Consider the following 25,856-nt stretch of genomic DNA (forward strand, 5'->3'; position numbering starts at 1 on the left):
GAAGTTCCCTAGGAATATAGATTCAGAGGAGCAACAGTATCTGAACTGCAGTAAATGAGCTCAAGGCAGGATGCAGTTGGATTTTTTAAGCAGTTGGATTTTTTAGAAACTTAGACTCTTACAATCACCATAGGCAGAAGTGGTTAATTGTCCTCTACAATGAGCCTGTGGTTTTCCTGTATGGCTGAGGGAAACAGGCCCTGCTTTCACTTCCGTATGGACACAGGCACCATTCTCTCCATTCATTTCAAGTAGTTTTTGTCTGGCTTCTTGTTCTTTTTGCACATAAATATGCCAATCAACACTCAGCTGAGGAACTCCAGAATTTTCTATGATACACTTATCTTCACTACTTTTTCTAGAAACAGCTTTGTTTCTTATGACTATGAGCTTCAGGGCCTAGTCACCCCAGTTGATGGACAGTTATTGAGATAGGCAGTAGTGGGAAGAGAACTTGTGTTAAGGGACTGAATGTGTGTCCATTTACAATTCATGCATTGAACTTGAAATCCAAAGTGATCATATTAGGAGAAAGAGCCTCTTTTGAAATGATGAAGTCATCAGGACTCTTGCTCTTATAAATGGGATTAATGACCTTATTAAAGAGACCTTACATCTCTATGTCATGTGAGGATAAAACTATCTTGAAAGAAGAGAGCATTTCTTACTTCACATTGTATACCAGAAAGCAAATCCATAGAAGCCAAAGAGAATATATATACAAGGCTCCAAAAATACCTTACTCACTTTTAAGTATTTAGTGAATATTTTAGGTTACTTCATGTAGCATCTCATGTAGGTAGTATCTTCCTGTAGCATTGTCACAGTGAGGCTCTCATGAATCATCTGTGAAAGGTTTGGCCCTGAATATCACTGTGACAATTAAATTTTAACATGAATTTCATAGAGTACATTCACATAATAGAAAAACTCATCTGTCTCCTCCCACGTTCCATGCCTCTCCTGTTAAGGCTTAAACCAAGACTCTTACCCCGTCTTTTGCTGGGACTCTATCCCTAAGGTGTATCACAGCCTAAGGTTTTTACTTTATTCTTTGTACTTTTTTTTTTTTTTTTTTTTTTTTGTCAGTCCTGGGCCTTGGACTCAGGGCCTGAGCACTGTCCCTGGCTTCTTCCCGCTCAAGGCTAGCACTCTGCCACTTGAGCCACAGCGCCGCTTCTGGCCGTTTTCTGTATATGTGGTGCTGGGGAATCGAACCTAGGGCCTCGGGTATACCGAGGCAGGCACTCTTGCCACTAGGCTATATCCCCAGCCCCTATTCTTTGTACATTTTAATCTTGTATTTCTATTTGATTCTTACTTATATCAATAAATCATTTTTGAAAGGAGATGATATTGTCATTGTACCTTCTTAAATTTAAGCATGTTTTCCTTTATTTGAAGACATGAAATTAATATGGCTGCTTCAGAGCATCTTTTCATTAAGTCTAACATTGAGGCCTCTCATAGGAAGTTTGCTTGACTGATGGTTTTCCTTTGGTATGGAAAATTCTTTCCTATTCCACTCTGCTGCCCTCTTTTTGCCTTCTCCCTCTCATTCCCTACTTCCTTTCTTTTAGAAAGTGGGTATTTTATGGTTCTTCTTGTAGCATCTCTGTGTACTTCATCAGCACTTGTTGTCATTGCTGCATTCTTATTAATTTGTCTGGAGATATGGATGGACTATTGATTGTAGCTGATTTCCCCATAATGTGAAGCTTTTGTGTTGCTGCTCCTAACCCATGGGTCAGGCTATAAGCACAGTCACCCTGGGGTGTGCTTTGTCCCTTCAACTAGTCTCTGTTAAACCAATATAAATTCCTATATGAAAGATAGTAATGACTTAAAATGTTTGTGTCTCAAAGGAGAGTATTTCTTTTCATTGCACATTATTTACCATAATTTTAGGAGTTTGTTTATATTGGCTTTGGAAAGTGGGACAATTAGTTTATATTAGGTTTTGTATTAATTTATATTGGGTTTTCAAATGGCTACAATAAAATTATATTTGCCCTTCATAAACATTTCAGTCCTGCTATTAAACATTCTTTTCCTTGGCAAGCAATGAGAATAAAATTACTGGCTTGACAGAACGGTGCTCAAGATTTTTACAATCTTCTTTGGTATTATATCATGCCCTTAGGTTCCATTAATTGCTGCCTGATAACTTTATTATTTTCAACAGTTCCTGGTTCACAATCTGATTGCATTAAATTAGGGTTCCTTTGGTGTATGATTTTGAGGCCAGGTTTGGAGGTGGTTCAGTTCCCAGGAGGGCTTCTCATGGTTAAAACCTTCCTGGTTCTCCCTAGTAGCTATATATAAACCTATAGTTTGGCTCATTTCTCTCATGGGACTACTGGTCTTCTATTAATTCCCTGGCACCAGAGCTTCCATCAGTAACAGAGCACCCTTAGGCTCTAACTTCCTTATACTCTGTTTTAAATAGTTGATTCTTTTGAAGAACTGTTCTTACAGACTTTATTTCTGGCTCAGGACAGGAGTAAAACTCTTGGTTGCAGAGTATTATCCTCTTGGCAGTGTTAGCCTCTCATCTCCTCAGCTGGTCTTTATGGGAATGGATCCTCCATCCCATGAGTAAAGCCTTAGGTGGTAGTTGTTTTGTTTTTTACTTACTAGACCCCCTTTTTAAAATTTCTTTATTGTCAAAGTGAAGTACAGAGGGGTTACAGTTTCATAGGTAAGGCAGTGTGTACATTTCTTATCCAACTTGTTACCTCCTCCCTCATTTTTCCCCTGCCTCTGCCCTCCCGGTTTCCCTCTGCTCCCATGAGATGTACGGTTGATTTATACCGTATAGTTTTGTAAGTATTGCTGTTGCATTGGTTTGTCTTTTTATCTTTTGTCTCTCAATTTTGGTATTCCCTTTCCCTTCCTTAGTTCCGATACAAGTATATACAATATCCAGGGTACTACCCACTGCCTTATGCATGAAACTGTAACCCCTCTGTTCATCACTTTTACAATAAATAAATAATTGTTCAGAAAAAAATAAAACCAGTTACAGTGGTATCAAGGGTAAAACTACGAGAAAGAAATACAAAAAAAGGCGGGGGGGGGGGCACAGTTTCACATGGCATGTTGAAAATAACAACCACAATGATATACCACTTGTTTCTATAACTTGAAGTTCATTTTGCTTAGCATCATCTTATGGTTCATATGGGCATAGATAGCTATTGAGCTATTGTGATCTTCTGCTAGGACTATCCTAGATGTGTACTAATTATTCCCAATGAGGGAAACCATAGAGTCCATGTTTCTTTGGGCCTGGCTCACTTCATTTAAAATGATTTTTTCCCAAGTCCTTCCATTTCCTTACAAATGGGACAATGTCATTTCTGATAGAGACTCTGCCAGGAATTTGGTGTCTCCCGATCTCCAGCTGGGGGGATGAGAAATACTATTGGCCCACAGAGCTAAGTAAGTCACTGTATGGAGCTCCCTTCCTCACAGGACCATGACAAGGTGGTCAGAGATAGAGTGACGTAGACACTTTGGGGTTTACCAAAATTAAGCAGATTCTGTGAATAGCCATTTCTTTATTTGCTATCTGCCATAGTGTAGAAGCTTTAGATGGTTATTTATCAACATAATTTTATTTCTATAGTGGTTTTATTGAATTGACCCACAGAGCTTCTCATACCACCAGCTTTGAAATGGAATTTTACTACCTTTGAATTTTAGTGTTGCTTATTTATAGGGTAACAAAATATTAGGTTATAGCTTTTGTTCCCTAAAATATATCAGAATCATTTATGCTAAGTACACAATGTTCTCAAAACTGACATATTAATAATATATGGATATTTCCACATATGCTATAATATGATCACTATTCAATAACCATTTTAATGGAATTCAGAATAACATCTTATTTTAGAGTAAAAACACCTAAGGAAATTGCCATGTTGTTTGTCTATCATCTTAGATTATATCTCACACTTATACTAAAAAGTTCCGTTTTGCTCAGCAGCCCTTAAAAAACAGGTTTTGGTAAAGTATAGATTCATTGTACTTTGCTCCCCACAACTATTTGTTTTCATTCTCAGTGTCCTATGGTCTCTTTACTGGGGAATGGAGTAAAATTAACAACGAGATACAGTGCCTGTGCTAAAAGATTATACACTCCACAAGGACAGTCAGCTGGTCAATCTTAGAAGTAGTATGATAAATTATAGAACAATAGCTGGCAATTGAGAATGAAGCAGGTCAGAAATGTTAATGATACTGAGAATATGTTTTTCTCACAGAGTAATTTTGCATCGAGCTTTTACAGATTTTTAAAAATTGATTTAGATTTTAATGCCAAGGTTTTTGTTGTTTAAATCAGATGTGGTGTGCATTAGAGGCATTTCTAAATAAAGACAAGTAAAAGAAAGAAAAAGAGGATGCCTAAATGGAGGGTTGAGGAAATGTTTCAAGTGCTTCAATTTCCCCCACTTTCTTTTAATCACCCCTTGGGACAGCTTCCAGAATGTTACTTGCTGTACTCTGTGTTCTCATTTAAATGCTTCTAATGTTTCATTCATTTAAATATGGCATCAAAAAGAAAGCAAACAAAACAGAAAAAAAATCTATTAAATGGGCTTGAATAAACTATTATTGACGCTAAGCCATTATTTGATGTGCTTAATGATTTTTGTTGTACTTGTTATATTAGAAACATTTCTATATATCAAAATACAGTTGATAAGGAGTATTTTGATTATGAAATAAGGAGAATTTTGCTCATGAGATAAGGAGTCTTTTGATTATAAGATTTTTTTAAATATGCCTATAAAACTTCTGTATTTCTGAAGATAAAATAAATTAATGACAATAAGGCTAGACTTTGTTGTGCTTTTAATAGTAGATATGGATATAGTTATTTGGGGAGTGAAATTGTTGACATGTAATTCTACCAGATTTATATAGACCCATTACAAAAATATGAGGGTGTGCTTCCAGTATTTTTGTTATTAAAAATAATTTTATACCCAATGTGTGACAGTTTTTTAAAATGTGGTCAATTAAATATTTTAATCTTTAAATAAAATAAGCCAATTTTAGCCACAAAATCAAGTTTGAACTCTGGATATTTCTTTAACATATGCAAAACCTAGGGATATGGAAAAATGTGAGACAATATTACTACATAAGAATAGAATATGATATTATATTAAGGAAGCCCAAAATTTATATCCTGTTTGGCAAAACATATTTTATTTAAAAGGCTAAGCCTAACCATCACTCATATGCAATGGAATGTCATCTTTGTCATTATGGATCACATATAAGCACCTCTGTTTATAGATGTTATTTTTTTGATGTTGGTTCTTTTGTCTATCCTTACTCTAGAACCTTATTTCCTTTATTATTGAGTGTTTTCTGTATAGAAGAGGCAACTCAACACCTCTGTTCATTTCCCCTAGTTATTTATATATTCCCTAGCCATTTATGTTTTTCATAGATATTTTAGAATAGTATCAGCGTGGTTCATGTCAAGGTTTTAGTAGGTGTGATCTAAAAGCTGACTTAGGGCCAGTGATAAAGACATGATATTTTCACCCTGCGATACTTCATCTCATTAGCACCTTAACAGTCAGCCAGAAAACTGTAATAAGTAGAAGTTCAGCCTAAGAAATTGTGATCACAGAATGTCTCAAGTAGGAAGAATAGTTCATAATTAGCTTTTATTAAATTTTTGCTTTCTCTTTTCCATGATCATAGTTCACATTGAGGATGCTGTAAGCTGTTTAATATGTTCAGGGACATAAATAGACCTTTCCCCTTGGTCTTCCTAAAAATGTCTGTAGGAATCTGAAAATTGGATTGATTGCAATAGAAGTTATCTTGAATTTTTGTTCTTGATTTTATTTTGTTTGAGAATTCTTTAGATTTAGGTCTCTTGGTAAAGGCTTAACAGATTACACTTTCACTTATATTTCTTTCAAATGTAAGAAAAATACATACATTAAATCTTTTTTAATTTATAGTTGAAATATATGAATTTTCACTTTACCTAAGCATACTAAGTTTTTATTTCTTCACTAGGTATTTTATTGGTTTTATTCATTCCATTGCTCTGGGGAAAATTATTTAACAAAACTTTTATTTTACATGATGATTGAGTTTTTATGACTTAATTTGTCACAAAATACTTGTAAGTCTTATGCATTATCATTGCATTTTCCCCTGAGTTTGTTTGTAAAATTTTATTTTTTATGATTTGTTATTTCAGTTAGATTTTCCATTAGTTTTTTCTATTTTAGCCCAATGGAACAACTGTGTCATTTTAGAATGAATGTAGATGTAAAACATTTTTTCTCAAATTGATTCCTAAAGTGCATTTTATTTTGTAAGCAGATGTTTATATTTGCTTTGTTGCTATAATTTCTCTGTTCCTTTTGGGAACATAAATTTTATTTCTAATGTCCATGCTATTTACATTTGCTTTCACTGTTTCCCTTTATATGCAAATTTAATGAATACTCTCCCATTTAAATTTTTCATTTGATTTGATTTTGTGCCATATGTCTAAAACCTGCTTTCAAAAAAATACATGATCTTCATCCAAAAGTTGGTTTGAATTTCCTCTCCCATTTGTTTTATAATATTTGTATTTACTGCATTTTATTCCTCCTTACGAGATAAATGTCATATTTATGGATAATCAGAGTTCCCAAATGACAAGTTGTTCACTTGTCAGTATATGGTTATTATTTAATTAAATGGAAACATTTTTCAGTTATTATGATAATGAATTGTGTCACTGATAACTGATTTTTAAACAGCTTGGATTTTAAAAGCTATTCCTTCCCTTTATCATTGGAATAAAATTAGATGGTTGATTTGATTGTTTGCACCGTAGATCATATGTGTCCTGTGGGTGAGAACATATGGTGCAATTAGATCACTCCAGTCTCTCAGTTGGGGAGGGAGCATGTGCATGCTTTGCAAAGTAGGTCTCATTGTTATAGCAGTGGCTCCCATGAATTCCTTTCAGGCTCACACCATTGCAGTTTGGGGCCAGACTCCTACAAATGCACAGCAATACAAAACTTATGGCTAAAAGCTTAAAAATGTTTACATGCCTCCACTCACTGGAAAAAAATGACAATACAACAGTAAATATGTGATCCTTATTTTCATACACTTCTATTCAGTATAAAATTGATTGACTCCACATAACTCTCCTAATTTCTTTTTTATAAACAAGAGGCTATTCTTTAGGTGTTCAGTTTTATAGTGTTAAATCATAATGTATAATTTTGTCTGATTCTCACATCCTCTAATTATTGTGAGAAATGTTAGCTTTAGAAATTCATTCTTTTTGAGTGTCAGAAAGAGGATATGGTGTTTAATGATTTCTTTCATGTAAAGGAGAATTGTATTATAGTTTGAGAGAGTCTAAGTGATCATTGCCCCTGGTATTTACAGCAGCATACTCAAATAAGCCTTGACATTCATTAAGATTACTTGCCAGTAGGCCTGTGAATAGAGATGGGATATGAAGGAATTGAGGTTACTGGGGAAAGAGCCAATCATTTAATGGTGTTCATGTTTAGAATATTCTCTTGTTTCACCTAAATATTAGAATCCTAGTTGGCAAACCTGGTTTCCAGTGTGCTATAAAACGGTGGGGGGGGGGAGAGAATTTTTTTTCAGGCTAGTTTTCCCTAACAGATGTCTTAGCTACTTTTATATTATCATAATTACATAATAATATTATTGTACACAGATGTAGCCTTAAAATACATAATATTTTATGTAATATATCTGTCTGACAAGTGAAGGAAAATGATCAGTAATTACACCAGTGTGCTCTAAGATGTCAGTGGAGGCATGAGCATGTGCTAATGTGCATGACAGCAGGATGCCCTATCATACACCATGGAATTGTGATTGCAGCACTGTGATTGCAACTTGATGCACATATAACAGAATACTGATAGAAATACCACAGATGCTATTAACTCAAAGACATCGTTATCCACAAACAACTTTTGTAATTATGTCCAACATAACTATATAGTATTTTTCCCAAAATGCAGAGTTAAGTGTATTCTTTTTTTTTTTTTTTTTTTTTTTGCCAGTCCTGGGCTTGGACTCAGGGTCTGAGCACTGTCCCTGGCTTCTTTTTGCTCAAGGCTAGCACTCTGCTACTTGAGCCACAGTGCCACTTCTGGCCATTTTTTATATATGTGGTGCTGGGGAATCGAACTCAGGGCCCCATGTATGCGAGGCAGGCGCCCTTGCCACTAGGCCATATTCCCAGCCCATTAAGTGTATTCTTAAGAAGAAAATCGGTGTGTATTAAAATCTGTGCAAACTCTGGTGTGTTATAACCTTGGGTCATCATATGCGCAAGCATGTCCTCTGAGTTATTCGTAAACCACATGAAGTGCCAGTGTATCACATAATATGTTATTAACATATCAGAAAATAACTTCACAGGAGGCCTACACAGCTACTGTTATTTCTTTGCTCTTTAGCTAGCTTTTTAAAAGGTTCTTTATACATTTGGTTTGGAGTATTTAGATTAGCCCTCTGTGACCCCTCAAGCCACAGTAGCTGGATGGAAGGCCAAGTGTACTGAGGGAGAGGCCTACTGTTGATTTATAGTTATTAAAACTCAAAAGTGATTGCTGTCTCAGTGTGCTTAATAGCAATATCTAAAGGAAACTCAGAGGTCTTGTGGGTCTTTATTATTCTTATAGCTTATTTACATTTCAAAAGTATTAGTCATCTATTTTAAAATGGAACTTTTGTGACATAAGCAGACTAAGAGGAGCTAATGAAGAGGATGGGGTGAGAATATGGTCATTAGATTGAGTGAGGGACCAGCAGAAATCACATATCTTTTTCCAGGACTCCAGAGAGTAAAATAATAAATACACAAAGCTACATACACAGAAATTTCATCTCTATGTTAAAGTAATCATCAGTTTGTATAGAAGAAATACTAAAGGTTGAATATGTTTTCAATGGAAATTTTATAAAACTGGCAAGGACCATTTTTATAAGGACCATTTCTTATTCTAGTCTTAAAGAAAAGTAAGTCAAGCTCATTAAATTGAAGTTTATGAGGATACATTGATTCAGGGCTGGAGTGATAAAGTAGGTCCCGGATTCTCTAGGGCTCTGTCCTGCTATAGTTTAGGTAGTGTAAGGCAATGTTTCTTACAATGAACATATCATTCTCACAGTATATTCTATGGAGACCAATGTTCTGCATTTTCAGGCATTTGGGAAATGACTATACTCATTTGCATTGTAAAAGCTCCAGAGCTTTATAATGAAGAAAAGAGTTGAATGCTGTGTAAATGACGTTTCTCAAACTACCCTTTATTTCTTTAGGAACATCATGAATTGGTTCATAGAGTGCACTGGGAGAATTGAGGAAGCAAATGAACAGAGCTTTGGCATGTTGCTAATCTGCTAATTGTCATATAGATATTTCAAAAATCATATGACATTCATATTACTAATTACTGAGAGATTTATTTCCTTAAGAATGGTACAATATCATTCTTTCTGAAGGAAGCATAGAATCTCATTATGTATATACACATTGTCTTGACCTATTTGTCCATTGGGGGTTTATTCTGTATCTCAGCTGTGATAACATGCTGCAGTGAACATAGTTGTGCTGGTAGCTTTAGTGTGGCCTAGTTTGTGGTCTATTGGATAAATGCCCATGAGTAGAATCGCTGGGTCATAGGGAAGCTCTATATTTAGTCTTTTGAGTAACCTCCATACTGCTTTCCAAAATGGTTGAACAAGATTGCATTCCCAGCAACAGTGTAGCAACATTCCTATTTGGCCACCAGCATCTGTTATTGTTAGTTTTCTTCCTAATGGGGGATGAATTATATTAAATGAAATAAGCCAGACTCAAAAATAGATAGTTTGTGTGGTTTCTCTCATTGTTGTAACTAGAATCTTCCTATTAATCTGTAAGTAAACACACTGGATGGTAAAAGGCAAAAACATACGTTTGGACATGGTAAATTATATAGGATTCTAGACATTCACACAGTGGGATCAGAGGAGGATATTTTTAGGACAGGATTACAAAGGCCCAGTAGCTATGTGCATGCATATGGTCAAATAAAGTGATGTTTATCAAAATGAACTCCAAGAAATGGAAACAAGATATGTTTTTATTTCTCCTTTGTCACTGCTTTTATTTTCTGTACCTTTTGCCTTGTGTGTAAGTTTATCTGTTTGGAGGAGGGTAGGGAGGAGCACAGAAATAGTGGGGCAAAGGGTGAACAAATGAAGCAGTGATACTAAATACTATGGTGAAAATGAACTATAGAGCTTGTGGGAAAGGGACAGGAGGGAAAAACTGGGAGAAAATGAGGGAAGAGACAACGCTGTTGAAAAAGAAATGTACTGCTCATTACCTGACTTATAAACTTGTAATCCCTCTGTTTATCACCTTTACAATAACAATGAAAATAAAAAGTGAGTGATTTAGAATTTTCATATAACTATTCAGTATTGATACAAAGTCAGTGACATGTTATTTTATTATAAAATATTAAAAGGTAATTTGGGGATGTGAACATTTACCCTTACAATAGGCTTTAAAATTGAACTGTTGGCTTATTATTAGTTTCCAGCTCAACTTTATTTTTCTTCATGGGTTTTGGCTTCTGTTGCAAATGAAATTTCTTTCTTCATTGAACTGTGCACTATCTTCAGGGTGGAAAGTGTTTATTGACAATGCAGTGTAATACTTTCTAGTTGTTGAGATGGGGCCTTGCTCAGATTGCAAGGAGAGTTGTTGGCAGGAGGGAGACCTACAATAACTAGTTAGGAACTGACAGTGTTAAGTGTTGAGAGTGTTTGAGCCTGTTCTTTTGCTATGAAACTCTAAGACATCATTGTTCTCTTGACATCTCTTCTGGTATTTAGATGCTTTTTAGATGCCCTATACATAGAGGTGGTGATTAATTGGTTCTCGTAAGTCATGATCTCTCTAGGAAAGCTTTGTCCCTGGTACTTGATCCCTAGGCTTATCATCTATAGGCCTGAGTGGTAGTGCTTATTTACTCAAGGCTAAGAAAATGATTTCTCAAATGTGACAGTAGAGGTCATGCAACCAGTCAGCACTAAGTCAACAAAACTCCAGATTCTCCACTCATGATACAAAACTCCACAGTAGACTGCACCTTTTAAATGTTGCTGTCTTAGATTGCATGGTATCTATGTTCAAATTGACAGACTACTTGAAAATTAGATCACAAAGAGTAAATGATTCTTAGTGTTATAATTTAATCTCAAAATGCTACCCTTTGTGTATTATTTGTTAGGTAATACGTTACGTTCTTTAGATTCATTATTCATGTTTAAATTAAATATGCTTTGCTTTTATGTTTACTTTTTCTATGTGAATAATGAGACAAATGGAAACCAAAAGCTATTGAGAAACTTGATCATCTTCAGACAGCTGTGAAAATACAAGACTTGGTTTAGCAGACCAATTTTCTAACTTTAAATCTACACACTTCTTTCTACTGTAACATGCTGAGTTACTTAATTATGGAGAATGCCTTAAATATTACAAAAATCTTTCTTTCATAGAGGATGTTGAAAGAACTAGGGTATACTTGAAATTTAAATTGTTCCAGATTTAATAGAAGGAATGATACTTTCCATTTTCTGGATTGCCTATAGCTAATTGATTTAATTTGAAGAGATATTTTGTCCACATTTTGGAATGTTGTATTAGAGTAACCTAACTCTAGTACTGCTAACCCTTAGGCAAAAGCTAAATTTCTATGTCTGCTATTTTCATTGTGATTTAAAAGACAATGACTGAAAGTAGCTCTTATTCTCTGTAGTCTCTTATGAGATCACTTGTTTATATACCCTAGACAAAGTGATCTTTTGGGCGCCCTTGTAAAACCTTAGTAGGGTCACATATATATATAAAAATAGTATTACAACTAACTTCAACAGTATTAGTCCATTCATCCATATATATTAAGCCTCTATACTACCATGATATATTAATTCTACGTCTCTCTGCCCCTAGAGATTAGACCTTTATAACCCATCTCTGATACTGTGACTATACAGCCTAAAGATTTGTATGCTTTCCACCTTTTATGGAGACCCAGACACATATACACTCAAACACATCAGATCATGCAGGGATAGTATTGTCTCTCAACTGGTGAAGGAAGGGGAAGCAAATGAATTTTCACTTCCATTATATTGTTTTCTATGGTTTGTAATAGATTGCCACAAATTTAGCAGCTTAAAGTGGCACATATTTAGGATTTGCATGGTTCAGGAGCTAGGTTCATTCTCATGTGTGAGGAGTCTCAAGCTGAGCTGATTCCCTTTCCCAGGGTCTTTACAAGCAGAAACCAAGATAGTAGAATTGTCATTTACAATGTGGAGTCTTCTTTCAGGTTTGTTGAGGCTGCTGGCAGGACTCAGTTCACAGATAAGAGCTGAACCCTTCAACTCTCAAAGACTGCATCTCTTCTCAGATAGTTTACAATATGATTGATCCTTGGATGACATGTCTCATAACAATGTAATCAAAGAGGTCAGCCTCAGCTTTCCCATTTTCGGCTGGCTAGAAGCCAATGGAAGATTCTTCTCGAGATCACTTGGAGTGTATTACCTAAGCTTGTGAGTCATTGAGGTCACCCTAGAATGGGTCTGTCATACCCAATACCAAATCATTTTTTGGGGCCTGGTTTTGTTTTGTTTCTATGTAGCCCAGGCTGTCCTCAAACTCCATACTTACTTCTGTTGTAGCCTTTTCTGTTATTATTATATATAAACTTCTTCAGAACTTCCTTTAAATAAGTGCATTTAGTGCATGTTACATGTGTTTTCTCAATTTAATGCTCACTAAAACTTGAAGTAATTTGTTATTCCTAGTTTACAAAGGTTGATACTGAATCACAGAAAGATAAACATTTGCTAGCTAAGACTGTCCAGCCAAGAAGAATTAATGAGAAAACAAAGCCAACAGCATCCAGAGAGCCACCAGTCTTGCGTTGTTCTTCATAACAAGGCTCTCCCTCTCCCTTCTCAGAGGTTTGAAAGCTGACACTTCTCTGTCTTGCTATCTTCTCCTCTTCCCTTTAATTGTGGTGGTCACCTTCTCCCTATTCTTTATCCACAATTCTGTTTAGAAATGAGGGCCTCCAAAATTCCTTCCAATATTTGTGGGCACTCAGAACTTTCTCGCATATTTTGGTTTCTTGAAAAAAATATTGTGAAAGTGTTGTGCAGAGGGTTACAGTTAGATAAGTAAGGTCATAAGTACATTTCTTTTTTAACAGTATTACCCCTGCCCTCATTTTCTTCCACTTCCCCCCAAACTCCCCTCCCCCACAAACTGTAAAGTTAATTTCCAATGTAGTGTCTAGTGAGTATCACTGCTGCATTGGTTCACTCTTTGTCCTACCTTTTCTGTTATTCCCTTTCCTTTCCCAAATCAGATAAATTTATATACAAGATCATGGGTACAGAAATCAAAAACAGTGTCAACAGGGAACAAACCAAAGGGGAATTAAAAAAAGAATGAAAAAACTGTAAACAGTACACTAAAAAAACCCTCTGGTTCTAATGTCTTGGAGTTCATTTCAATAAGCATTATTTTATATGGTCATTGTGATCCTTCTCTAAGAATATACTACACATATTCTAGTTATTACAAATGAGGGAAAACATGCAGCCTGTGTTTCTTTGGGTCTGATTTACCTTTTCTTAATAGAAAGCCCACAGATTGGAAATCTTTATTAGCCATACATCTAACCAGGGCCTCATATTGAAAATATACTTAGAGTTACAAAAATTAACCTCTCCCCCCAAAAAAATCCAAAATCCACAAAGAAACAGCAAACTCACTAATAAGTGGACTAAAAACTTAAAGAGAGACTTCTCTGAAGAAGAAATAAGAATAGTTAGTAGACACATGAAGCGATGTTCAATATATCTGGCCATAAAATAAATGTAAATTAAAACATCACTGAGATTTTATCTCACCCCAATTAGAATGGTGATTGTCAAGAAAACGATAACAGATGCTGGCTGGGATGTGACCAAAAGGAAATGCTAGTATACTATTGGTGAGATTGTTCAACTACTCTGGAAAGTAATATGGTGATTCCTCAAAAGACTAAACATAGAGCTCTCCTTACGACCCAGCAATCCTACTCCTAGGCATTTACCCAAATGACCACAAACAAGGCCACACTAAAGCTGCCATATTCATTGCAGTATTATTTGTAATAGCTAAGATATGTAATCAACCCAGAGGCCCCTCAGTACATGAATGGATCAATAAATTGGTATATATACACAACAGAATTCTATGCTTCCATCAGAAAAAAATGACATTGTCTCATTCATAAGGAAATGTATTTTGTTTTCTATCTGGACTATAACACAACTTGTTAATATAAATTTGTAGGATACAGTTATATCTTCTGTAACTATTGTTTTGCTCTCAGCACCTAGCACATAAACCCTTTGAATAGGATAATGGATCCCTGCCTGTTAATTAGAGGAAGCCACTTAATATAATGGTATCATTTCTGAGAGGTCAAATTCTTCTTCACTATTTACTTACTACAGTATCTGAATGTTTATACCTCATCTCTAGTATTTATATGTTGACATCTTAACCTATATAGTGATGGCACTAGAAAATAAGACCTGAGGGAAGTGATTAAATGACAGATTAGTACCCATAGAAAAAATCCTGAGAACTTAACAAACTCCTTCCACTATGTGAAGATGTTTCTATGAGAAGACTCCTTTTAGGAACCAGGAAATGGGCCCTTCATCATGTACAGAATCAACGTACACCTTGATCTTGGAGTTTTTAGCAGTATCCAAAACAGAAAACAATTTTTGCTGTAGCTACTTGGACAGACAAAAAACACCTACCTTCAGACTTAATGGAAGCACTAAACGCTAATAACTAATTGTTAGTTATATATTATTGTTGTTGTTTTCATTAAACTATAAAGATTGGGACCACTGCTCAGCTGGGAAGGGGCAGAAAAAGGTGCCCTAGAGACATAGGCTTTTAAAAGACTACCAAAGTGGAAGAAAATACACGATGAACCTTGATGACATCCAGTCCTTCTTTGAGCACTACTCACATGATTATCGTGGACATTTTGTCCTTTACTCTCTCACTCCTGGAGGAGGCTCTTGTGGCAGAAGCTGTCCAATTCACAGCTCCTGGCACCTAGTAAAAGCTTACCAAATGTTTGTTAAAGACATGCGTGACTAATAGAAAGTGACTTAAACACAGCTGTCCCATGGATTGTGAATGGAAACAGTGACTCATTGAATCCTACTACATGATAACATAACATTACTTATCTACACAAGGACATGAACTTGAGTTTCACTAAATAAAACACTACTCTTCCATTTCATGGCTGAACATTGAAAGCTTGCTTTTGTTCTCCCCACCCATAAAGGGAACATTGATAAAAACATAGCTGAAAGAGATACCTTTTAAGACATTTAAAAAATGTATACACACATTTTCATATTTGCTTAAGTTAAGAAATACCCTATTATCCATGTTTAGATAATACTGAAGAAAATCACTTCTCATAAAGACAAATCAGATTGCCTCAGGGTGTGGCCAAGCATTGTCTACAACTTTGTCATGAAGTAGATGCACTGTGAACATCAAAATATATTTCTCTAGTGTTAGATTAAAGCTTGATTTTGTCAAAAGCTTTATTTTCACTTTTAGATGTCTTTAATTCATTTACTTTTACTGATTTTTCCACAGGCTACATTTCTTTTGAGCAGGCTGCTGAGGCATCGCAGAAATTATTGCACTTTGAATAGCAATTCCTCTCTTTGAAACTGGAAAACAGAATGATTCTTATGAAAGGTGTCAGACTATTAATGTGTAGAATAATGTCATTGGAAAGTAATTATTGCTTCTAATAATATTGTATGTGACTTCACTAAAGTCCTGTGTAACTATACTAGTTTAAGCTCAGTAATTGAACCCCTTTAAGAACCAACATTGAAGATCCTTTTCATTTGTTTCTATCATTTTCACATGTTTCGAACATGATTTTCCCAATTATATGTGCTGAAGTTCAGAACTTAGGAATTATGAATAAAGTATTTTCTCTATTTGTTAGTAAATTCCATTTGTCTATTAATTGGGACCTGAGTAAATGCTTGCCAGTATGTCTTGTTCTAAGGTATTATATCCCGAATGTCTGATTAACTATCTTCTCTGCCCATCTGAGGTTTTACAGGTCATCTGGTCCAAAGAATAAGCATTCCATTTGATTCCATTCCAGAGAAGATTATCATCTTAGCCTGTTGTTGGATCGCTTGAAAATTGTATTTTCAGACCACTTTGAAGGGTGTACTGTAATAGGAAATGTGTATACTGTAATAGGTGGATGTATACTTACATAAATATAATACATACACATGTTTTAATGTATGCTTGCACTCACAATGCATGTGTGTCTATACACATTTGTGCATATGTATACACAAATATGAATGTGGTTATATGTAGATATGCAGGTACATATATATTATGTACATGTGTATGTTATTTTTTTATGATCAGCCGATAACCATTTCCCACAAGACCAGTCACTTATGCTATCCTAGAATGTTCTTTGGTTTCCAAAGCCCTTTTCAAAAGTTCATATTTTCATAAATCTCATTTAATATTGAAATGTTGCCTCTACTTCTCTTGCCTACATCTGTCAGAAGAACCTCATTGTAATTAAGAATCACAGCTCTCATCATCCTAAGTAAGACAGAACTTTCATCTCCCAATCCTTCCATGCTGAACTTTATGCTTTGTGATTTCTTCCTCATGCTCAGCCATGATCACAAAAGCAGCATGTAGTAAGAAGAAAGAAAATCAGCTCAGCTCAGAAGAAAGGCTTTTATTATGAAAATCAGCTTTACAACTCTGTCATAACAATTATGACACAAAAAGCCTTCCACTTTTCCATCTAAATGTTGAGTTTTTCATAATATTTTCTTTCTGAAATTTCCCTTTTGTTCATTTTAGTTCGATTCTGTGAATATTTACTTCAAACTCGGTGGAAGGATGAGCACTACGTAGTGTTATTTTTTCTTTATTTTTCTTATAACTAAAAGTAGTCTTGATTACATCTTTATAATGAAAATTTCTAACTATTTTCAAGTTTCTTTGTATATATTGATTCTTTATAAATAATAGCAAAGACATTTCTTAGAACGGATTTTAACTTGCAAATCATTCAGGCTTATAAGTTTAAGTTTTATTATTGTTTACAATTTTGTTTACTTAGCTTGCATGCTTACTTCTTGCATTTTGTGAAAATTATTTTAAATCCAGATTATGAAATTTTCAATCAATTCGTTAGACAGAGCTTTTTAATATAGAACATACAAATTTATTGTCCTAGGTTCATTTCATTTAACTGCTTCTGCCCTCTCCAGCAGATCTTAATGCATCATTTCCTAAACTACATTCTAGGAAATCAGTATTCCAGGAGGTATTAACACATTCTCTGTGAGAGATTTACAAGTTAAAATTTGGAATATACTACATAATTCTGTTTAAAGTATTTTAGAAGAAATTCTAGCATATTAGAGTATACTTGTGGGGAAAATATGAACCATATTTAATAGACATCAGCTATATTCATTGCTTAGAAGAATAAATTTCGTATACATGGACTTACCTATTAAAACTGCCTATTAAAATACCTCTTTAGCCATGCTCAATTTGGGGAATATTGTTTTGGAAATTGTTCTCAAAAATTATTTTCACAGTAGTTTTTTTAGCATATTATAATTCCTATCTCCTTTAGCAGTGCTGTCTCTCAGTTGCCTTTTTTCAGTTTTTAAACGTATCTTTGGACTCTTATGAAAAATAATGTCTTCTATGAAAAAAATGAACATATATATACACACACACATATGGTCTCTCGAGGCATCTGAATCATCAGAATTAGGTTAAAAATGAAACTTTGCTCTTTAGAACAAATATTCTGGCTTGCGATCATGCTATGGTATTAACTAGGTTCAGAGAGTCAGTGATAACTCCTGATAGTTCATGTTATCTACTCCTGGGTACTGAACTAGTCTCTCGTTAGTGTCTCACTGTCTAAGTTACATTTTCTCTAAAGACTTCATTGTTTATCTGTTTATTTTTAATTGAAAGCAGCAGCTAGCATGGTATACTGCCCAGTGTTGATTTCATAATTCTAAATGGTTTTATTGGTATTGAGTTAGATTATTATTTAATGGTACTGAGGATGGAACCTAGGTCTTGTGCATGCTAAACAAACACTGTGCCATTCAAGATGTTCTGCCAGGCTTACAATATGATTTCTTATCATTTCTCTGGTTAAGTATCCCCCAAAAGCTTTTTTAGCCTCCTGAGGAGAGAAGACAAATTGCCAGTGTGTACAAGGGCCAACAGATGCTGTGCCCTTACTCACTTCCTGGGTCCTCTCCAACTACCTGGCACCTCACTCTTTTGCCAATGGAGGTGTGATATCACTCATATTCATTCTTTATTCAGATGTCTACCTGAGTTTTCTCCTTCTTTATGAATTCAGTTATTAGGGTATCCTAACTAAAACAGTCTAAACTAGCAGTCTGCTTTTCCACACACATTAAAATGAATCTTCAGCTTTTCTTTTAAAGGATCCCCATTCGTGATAGAATGAAATCCAAACTGGCTGGGGGCTGGGAATATGGCCTAGTGGCAAGAGTGCTTGCCTCGTATTCATGAAGCCCTGGGTTCGATTCCCCAGCACCGCATAAATTGAAAACGGCCAGAAGTGGTGCTGTGGCTCAAGTGGCAGAGTGCTAGCCTTGAGCAAGAAAAAGCCAGGGACAGTGCTCAGGCCCTGAGTCCAAGGCCTAGGACTGGCAAAAAAAAAGAAAAAGAAAAAAGAAATCCAAACTGGCTGTATGTCCATTTTGTAAGTCCAGTCCATTTCTCATATTCCTCTGTCAGCCATCAAATACATGCTAAATCATTTATAAGAAGAAAAATAAGAAAAAATGTGATAAAGAATATAATTCAGGTTTAAAGATATATTTAATTAAATGTGAATATGTTATTGCTTCAAATTAGCATTAACCTAACTTCAATAGTATGTGTTTGATACTCTGAAGTCTACCTGATATACATTGCCTAAAATGTATGCAGTGTAATCGGTATCAAACAAAATGTTTCAACCTTTGTAAAAGGATTTCTATAATGGAAAGTTTCCTTTACTGGTGTTACTTCCTCTGCAAATATCATTTAATCACTTTGACCAATACTATAGCTGGACACTTCATTACAAGAGAGGTGATTTTGTTTTTAAATGAATGTTTCTTTCTCAGCTAATGAAAACTGCAAGAATTTATAGGCCAGCAATAAATACATGGACCTTCCAGAAATGTTTATTGTTCTAGTTCATTAAAATGTTATATCTTTTAGACAGTATTTCTTAAGGGCCATAAAATTAATAGCGTATTTTAAAAGTTTTATTGGCATGTATTTCCTAAGTCTAATTTAGCCCTGGTGTTTAATCGTACTGTCTCATATAGACTGGGTATCTAGCAGTTCATATTGATTTTGTGTTTTTAAAAGAGAAACATTTCCTCTAAAGCTAGCTTCCATATTCTTGAATGTGTTTGAGTCACCCTTCCTTGAATTTTCATGTGTTGAAATCTCGAGAATCTTGTCAGAGGTCATCTGGATCTGCTTTTTCTTTGTGTCATAAAATTATTGCTGAAATTTCAATGACTAACTAATCGAGTTCCTGGCCTGGCAGGATATATGAAACTAATATACTGTAAATTAGCTATCATAGGTAAATTTAATTTTTTTCACTACTTAAAATAAGGACAATGCAATAAACTTTAACAGACTACCTACAGGATGCCAAACATGACTCTATCTGTAGAAGACAGGCTCTGTACATGTCTTCGTATGTAAAATAATTCAGACGCTTTTCTTTGAGCCTTTATAAAGGTCTGTAGTTTGCAATTTCTTTTATATTTTTCAGAGATCCTGCTTTCTGTCCTATAGTTCCAGTTTAAGCTACCTGTGCCAGAAACATTCCTCTTCTCTTTTAATCTTTCTTAGTGTATAGAAGCTTCTTTTTTCTACCCCGTGACTCAAACCACTGTGACATATTCAAAAGCTGTATTCATTGAAAATTTAGACTTCTTGGAGGCATATTCAGACCACTGTTTTCCCTTCAATCATAATCTCTATGCTAGACTTCCTTGACAAAATTGAAACTTGTGCTGTAGAGCAGCCATATTTTAATCTATTCTAACTCCCAGAATCACTCTGAATAATTTCAATATTGCCTAAATATCAAATCCTCAATCCTAAATCCTTGACTGATCTTGAGTGTCTCCTAAATTTATCTTTCTTTATCACCCTTTATGAAATATTCCATGACCATCTCTAGTTGTATTTCTGTATTTCTCTTTCCTTCTCCTTTCTGGTCTTTACACAGCAATTGAAGTCTTTTCATGTACACATCTTTATAGACTTTTCTGACGTTTCAGCCTTTTCAATAGTTGCCTATTACCTAGCTCAGCACATCACAATTTTCCCCCTTGTGGCTCACATTGAACAACTAGGAAGAGGTGGACCCAGATTGGAGGGGAAGCTATGAACTTGATTCTTCAGGTTCACCCGGGTACCTGTGCTAGGACACACTCAGGTAGAAGTGGTAGCCCAAACTTCTTAGCTCCTTGTCTTATTAGGTTCTACTTGTCATTTACCCTTCCAAAGTAGAGCTTGGATGAGAACTTGAATAATGGTTTGGAAGCTATGGATTTGATTATGAAAGAGAGGGAGACCCAAAGCTCTCCAGGCAGCTGAGTCTCCTTGCTATTCAAGACTTTGGAGACAACATGTAGAAGGAAACAAAAAATTGTCCCATAGAAAGAACAATAAAATAAAGCGGGGGGGGGGGGGGATGAAGGAGAATGAGGCCTCTTTCTAGGACCTTACCTCCTATGGATTTTGAGTTTCTCTTAGGACAAAAATTTGCATTCCCTGTCTACCTGAGGAGTGCCTCAAAGACCTTTGTGCTTCACAGGAAATTCTAGAATGTTATCAGGATGAGTGGGATGGGTGCTATGAACTTCTTGTTCCAGCTGCTCTGCAATCCATGGGATAAGTGACACAATAAAACATCACCAGTGCGTGCTGCAGTCAACTTCTTATACCACTCCATCTTGCTCTGCTTCATATGAAAGGCCCTCTGTCACTAACACTTTAATAGGCCTCTGCTCATAGTTACAAGAACAAGACATGACTGGTTTTTTGTTTGTTTTTTTTTGGCCAGTCCTGGGGCTTGGACTCAGGGCCTGAGCACTGTCCCTGGCTTCTTTTTTGCTCAAGGCTAGCACTCTGCCACTTGAGCCACAGCACCACTTCTGGCCATTTTCTGTATATGTGGTACTGGGGAATCGAACCCAGGGCCTTATGTATATGAGGCAGGCACTCTTGCCACTAGGCCCAACAAGCCCCAACAAGACCCCAACAAGACATGACTGGATGAACAGCTTTAGGTAGCACTAATCTTAAGTAGGCTTAAGACTATGCATGCAATTCCTTATCTCTTTCTCTTGACACCCACTTGTATTTGTCTCCAACTAGCAACTCTGCTACTTGGCCTGGTAGAGTGCCCCACACCATTGTCATTGCAGATTGTGAGCCTGTGATTGTTTTGCCCTTTCAGGCAGGCCATGAATGCTGTTTAACCATGGATGAAAGCAGCAAGAGATGTCACAATGACTCCCCAACATGCTTAGCATCCTCCGGTCCACTGTACCCCACTCCACAGCAACAGTCCCATTTCCTTATCATGGGTAGAGCTCATTGGCCCATTGGTCTTGGGTTCATAATCCCTCAGAATTTAGAGTTTTGGAAACAGAATTTTGGATGCACACAGTTTTCACTAGGACTTACAGTGCCAAGGCTCCTTGTAATCCTTACTTCCCATACCCATACATTCTAGTCATTTAGGATATATAACCAGGTAATATGGGTTGGTTCAGTGCACATTCTAAAGAATAGTGTTCTAGAATTATCCAGTCAAAGGAAGGGAAAGCTGGGACATTTTCCTCGTGAGATGGGAGGCGGGTAGTGTGATATAATCATACATCACAGCCCTACTAGACACAAAGGAATGGAAAGGTTGATGAAGAACAGAAGCATCACAGCATGTAGAATTTATTCACCACATAAGGACAGGGACCTTTCTTTATTGCCACTACTTTTACAAGTACCAGGCACATCATTTCATATAAGTGGCCTAATAGGGATCCATTGAATAAAAAATGAAAACTGTAATCAATTCATGAATGAAACATTGTTTATCTTCTAATGCACTGTTGTAATTGCATGGCTGTTGGTTTCTTTTTAGATGAAACTAGACATCCAAACTTTGGCATCCCTGTTAATATCATGTCAGCAATCAACAGATCCCATATTTGTTCATGATATCTATCTTTGTATATTTCATTGGTCATGATCCAGTTCAGAATGTATCAGGTATACATTAGATAGTATAAAGGGTGGACTTTAAGTCAATATTCTCTTTTGCTCTTTTTTTCCCCCCAGTCCTGGGGTTTAAACTCAGGGCCTAGGAAATGTCCCTGAGCTTCTGTTGCTCAAGTCCAGTGCTCTACCACTTGAGCTACAGTGCCATTTCCAGCTTTTTCTGTGTATGTAGTACTGAGAGATGGAACCCAGGGCTTCATGCATGCTAAGCAATCACTCTACCTGTGGGCATTACATTAAGTTTTAAATGTGATCGATGAAGGAGTGTAAACAAAAATCCCAGACCAAAGCTTGGGGATAAGAAATCTGAATGTGTTCTTAGGTAACAGTGATATTTAGAGTATGAAGAAATCTTTGGAAAGTACTGGGGGCCTCATCTGTCATGCCTATGAATATCACACTGCAATATCCTCAAAGATAACACCAGAAATGGTCCAGTACTAATAGGTTATGATGTTCTGCTGCTACAATAAAACAGTATATGCTCTAAACTCCAAGTATTCTGCTTAAATCCTGTCAGTCTCTTGGCCCTACTCCATACCTACCTCTTAGGTGAGATTCTTTCTAACCCCTCTTGTCTATTCAGACACTTTGCATAGCTTTTACATTGTGTGCTGCTTAACGCCCACTTAACAAATGTTCAACATTATTTATATTTTTTTATCTTTTATTGTCATTCCATAACTACCTAAGAAGCTGGTTGAGGACATACTGTAATTTTTCCTGCGCCTTCTCCCAGCAAGCATAATGCATATAGTGTATATCCTAGGAGATTCACCTTTTTCTTTCTTCCCTTCTCCCTCATTCCCATCTTTGCCCTCCTCATACCCAAACCCACTCAAATTTGCTGCCTTTCTGCATACTTTTGCTTTGAGTTATTCCTGATGGAATCTTGTTTTTGTTGGCTTATTTCCTAGATGGGAAGTGATGGAATTTTACGCCTCAGCAATTCAGCTCTAAATAATGAATTCTTTGCATATGCAGCGCAGGGGTGGAAGCAGCGACTGGCAGAAGGTAAATTTCAGTTTTCTGTTATTATGGGACCTGTTGGAGTTTGCATATGTATTGAGCTTTGTACTTTTCTTTGATTTCCAAGTCCTTTTTCCTCCCTGAAATATACTTAACTTACTTAACAAATGACATCCTATTCCAAATGCCTTCATTAATTCTTGTTATACTAGGAACGTTTTTTTTGGGTGGTTGTGGGGCTTGAAGTCGGGGCTTGGGCTCTGTCCCTGAGCTTTTTCATTCAAGGCTAGTGCTCTACCACTTTGAGACACAGTGCCACTTCCAGTTTTCTGAGGGTTAATTGGAGATAAGTCTCACAGACTTTCCTGTCTGGACTGGCTTCAAACCGCAATCCTCAGGTCTCAGCCTCCTGAGTAGCTAGGATTACAAACATGAGCTACCGGAAGTTTTTATATCAAATCTTTTTAAGTAACGTGATATTATCAATAATATAATCTTAAAATTTGATATAGTATGGTTTTCTTTGAAGTATTGTTTTACTTATATTGTTTTGTTCATTGTTTAGGTATTCTGGAGTCTAAATGTACTTCTTTTAATTCTCATCTTTAAATTACACCTCAACATATATTTCCTTAAAACGCCAAGCCTTTTATAAGACTAAAAAGAATCCAAAGCTACCTCATTTATTTTTTGCTTACCCATCCAATTTTTGCCCTGCTATACTTAACAGAAATAACCCTTCTACAGAATATTAATGTGTTTCTATTTTTAAACATTTCTATTTTGAAAGTCTAGCTTCTTAGTTCTTGCACACCACGTCCTTTCTCCATCTCATTTGTGTTTTACTCTGTCTGATATGAAGCATGTGCCATGTTTCTTCATGATATATTTTAAATCGCTCTAGGGCTATATTTCTAACAGCCCTTTCTCATATTCCTTCTGGAGCTTCTAATCTTCCATTTGATGATATAGTGATAGCTTCAGTACTTTGTAACACATACGTATTTTCTAATCAACCATGTTCAGGATTTTTATTCTATTTCTCCTATACCATGAACTTCCAGATCTGACTCTCTTGATCCAGTATTCTATTTCTAAATGCTTATTGGATTTCAGCTAACAGCTGCCACCTTGCAACTAAAATACTCCATATTAAATTTACTACTTTCCATTTTCTCTTCTTTCTTACTACATTTTCACCACCATCCTTACAGTTCACCAGCTTAAAATCTTAATGGTACCTATAACCCTCTTTCTTTATCTTGTCATGAATTTTTTATTCAGTCTGACCCATCTTCAACATTCCCACTGCTCCTGGCCCAGTTGCAACCTTCATTCCTTGTCTTCACTGTTCATCAGTTTTCTAGCCAGAATCCTGAAAGTTCCTCTCCATATTGTTAGATCCATCTCCATTTAGTATTTAGTTAGCCTTTTCCCTCCTCCATTGAGTACCACCAGACCTTCTTTCTGTATCTTATAGGGAATGCATATCTCTCTTTGAAACATGCACTGGGTAATTAATTGGCCTTACCCTTTCTTTCCAATTTCATTTCATTCTGTGCTCTGCTCATTATTGGAATTTCAAGAGAATATAAATATATTCACATCTCTGTGTCTTGTAATTTAATCATCTTTCAAAAGCTAACTCATGAATCGATTCTTGTAGGTAAGCTTCCTTAATTGACTTAGACAGAATTAACTGCTTTCTCCTGTATACTCTTGTTACATGTATTATTTTTCTGATCTATATACAGAGTTGTGGACATTTTCTTAGTCATTTATGTGTCTTCTACTCTCACCAGACAGATTTTCTTCACTACAATGGATATACGCTCTTTCATTGCAAGTCCTAGCATGTAATACATTTGCTGAATGCTTTAGAGTTCATGAAATAACTAACATAAAATGACTATTTGAGTGATGTTCATAAGAAGAAGAGCAGTAGAAATATCATTAGTCATCCCTTTTAACTTATCAACATCTATAAAAATCTACTCAAATGAATTATATGTTTTCTTTATTAATTGGCAAAAGATGTGAGCACTTTTATTCAATTCATTTACCATTTTCTTTCCAGGAGAGTTTACTCCAGAAATGCAATTACGAATAAGGCAAGAAATTGAGAAGGAAAAGAAAACAGAACCTTGGAAAGAAAAATTCTTTGAGAGGTTTTATGGGGAAAAGTAAGTATGAGAACATTTTTTTCTCCTTTCTCCTAGAAGGAAATGAAAATGTAATACCCTGCTCCACATGGCACACTCATATGCTGTAAAACTTAATAAACCTGTGATAAAAGGCAATAGTCCCTCAG

The 25,856-nt window shown here is 35.7% G+C and overlaps 1 protein-coding gene across 6 annotated transcripts in view; it reads left to right on the forward strand.

Annotated features, from left to right (window-relative positions):
• Asxl3 (ASXL transcriptional regulator 3) overlaps positions 1-25,856 on the forward strand; it is a 159,608-nt gene that overhangs the window by 120,214 nt on the left and 13,538 nt on the right. For all 6 annotated transcript variants that reach the window (XM_048363409.1, XM_048363411.1, XM_048363414.1 and 3 more), the window contains 2 exons: positions 23,494-23,590; positions 25,623-25,728. In XM_048363409.1, the coding sequence (XP_048219366.1) occupies positions 23,494-23,590; positions 25,623-25,728 (203 nt within the window). The remainder of the gene's footprint in view (positions 1-23,493; positions 23,591-25,622; positions 25,729-25,856) is intronic.

This window comes from Perognathus longimembris, chromosome 15 (genome assembly GCF_023159225.1).
Source record: "Perognathus longimembris pacificus isolate PPM17 chromosome 15, ASM2315922v1, whole genome shotgun sequence".
Taxonomy (NCBI): domain Eukaryota; kingdom Metazoa; phylum Chordata; class Mammalia; order Rodentia; family Heteromyidae; genus Perognathus; species Perognathus longimembris.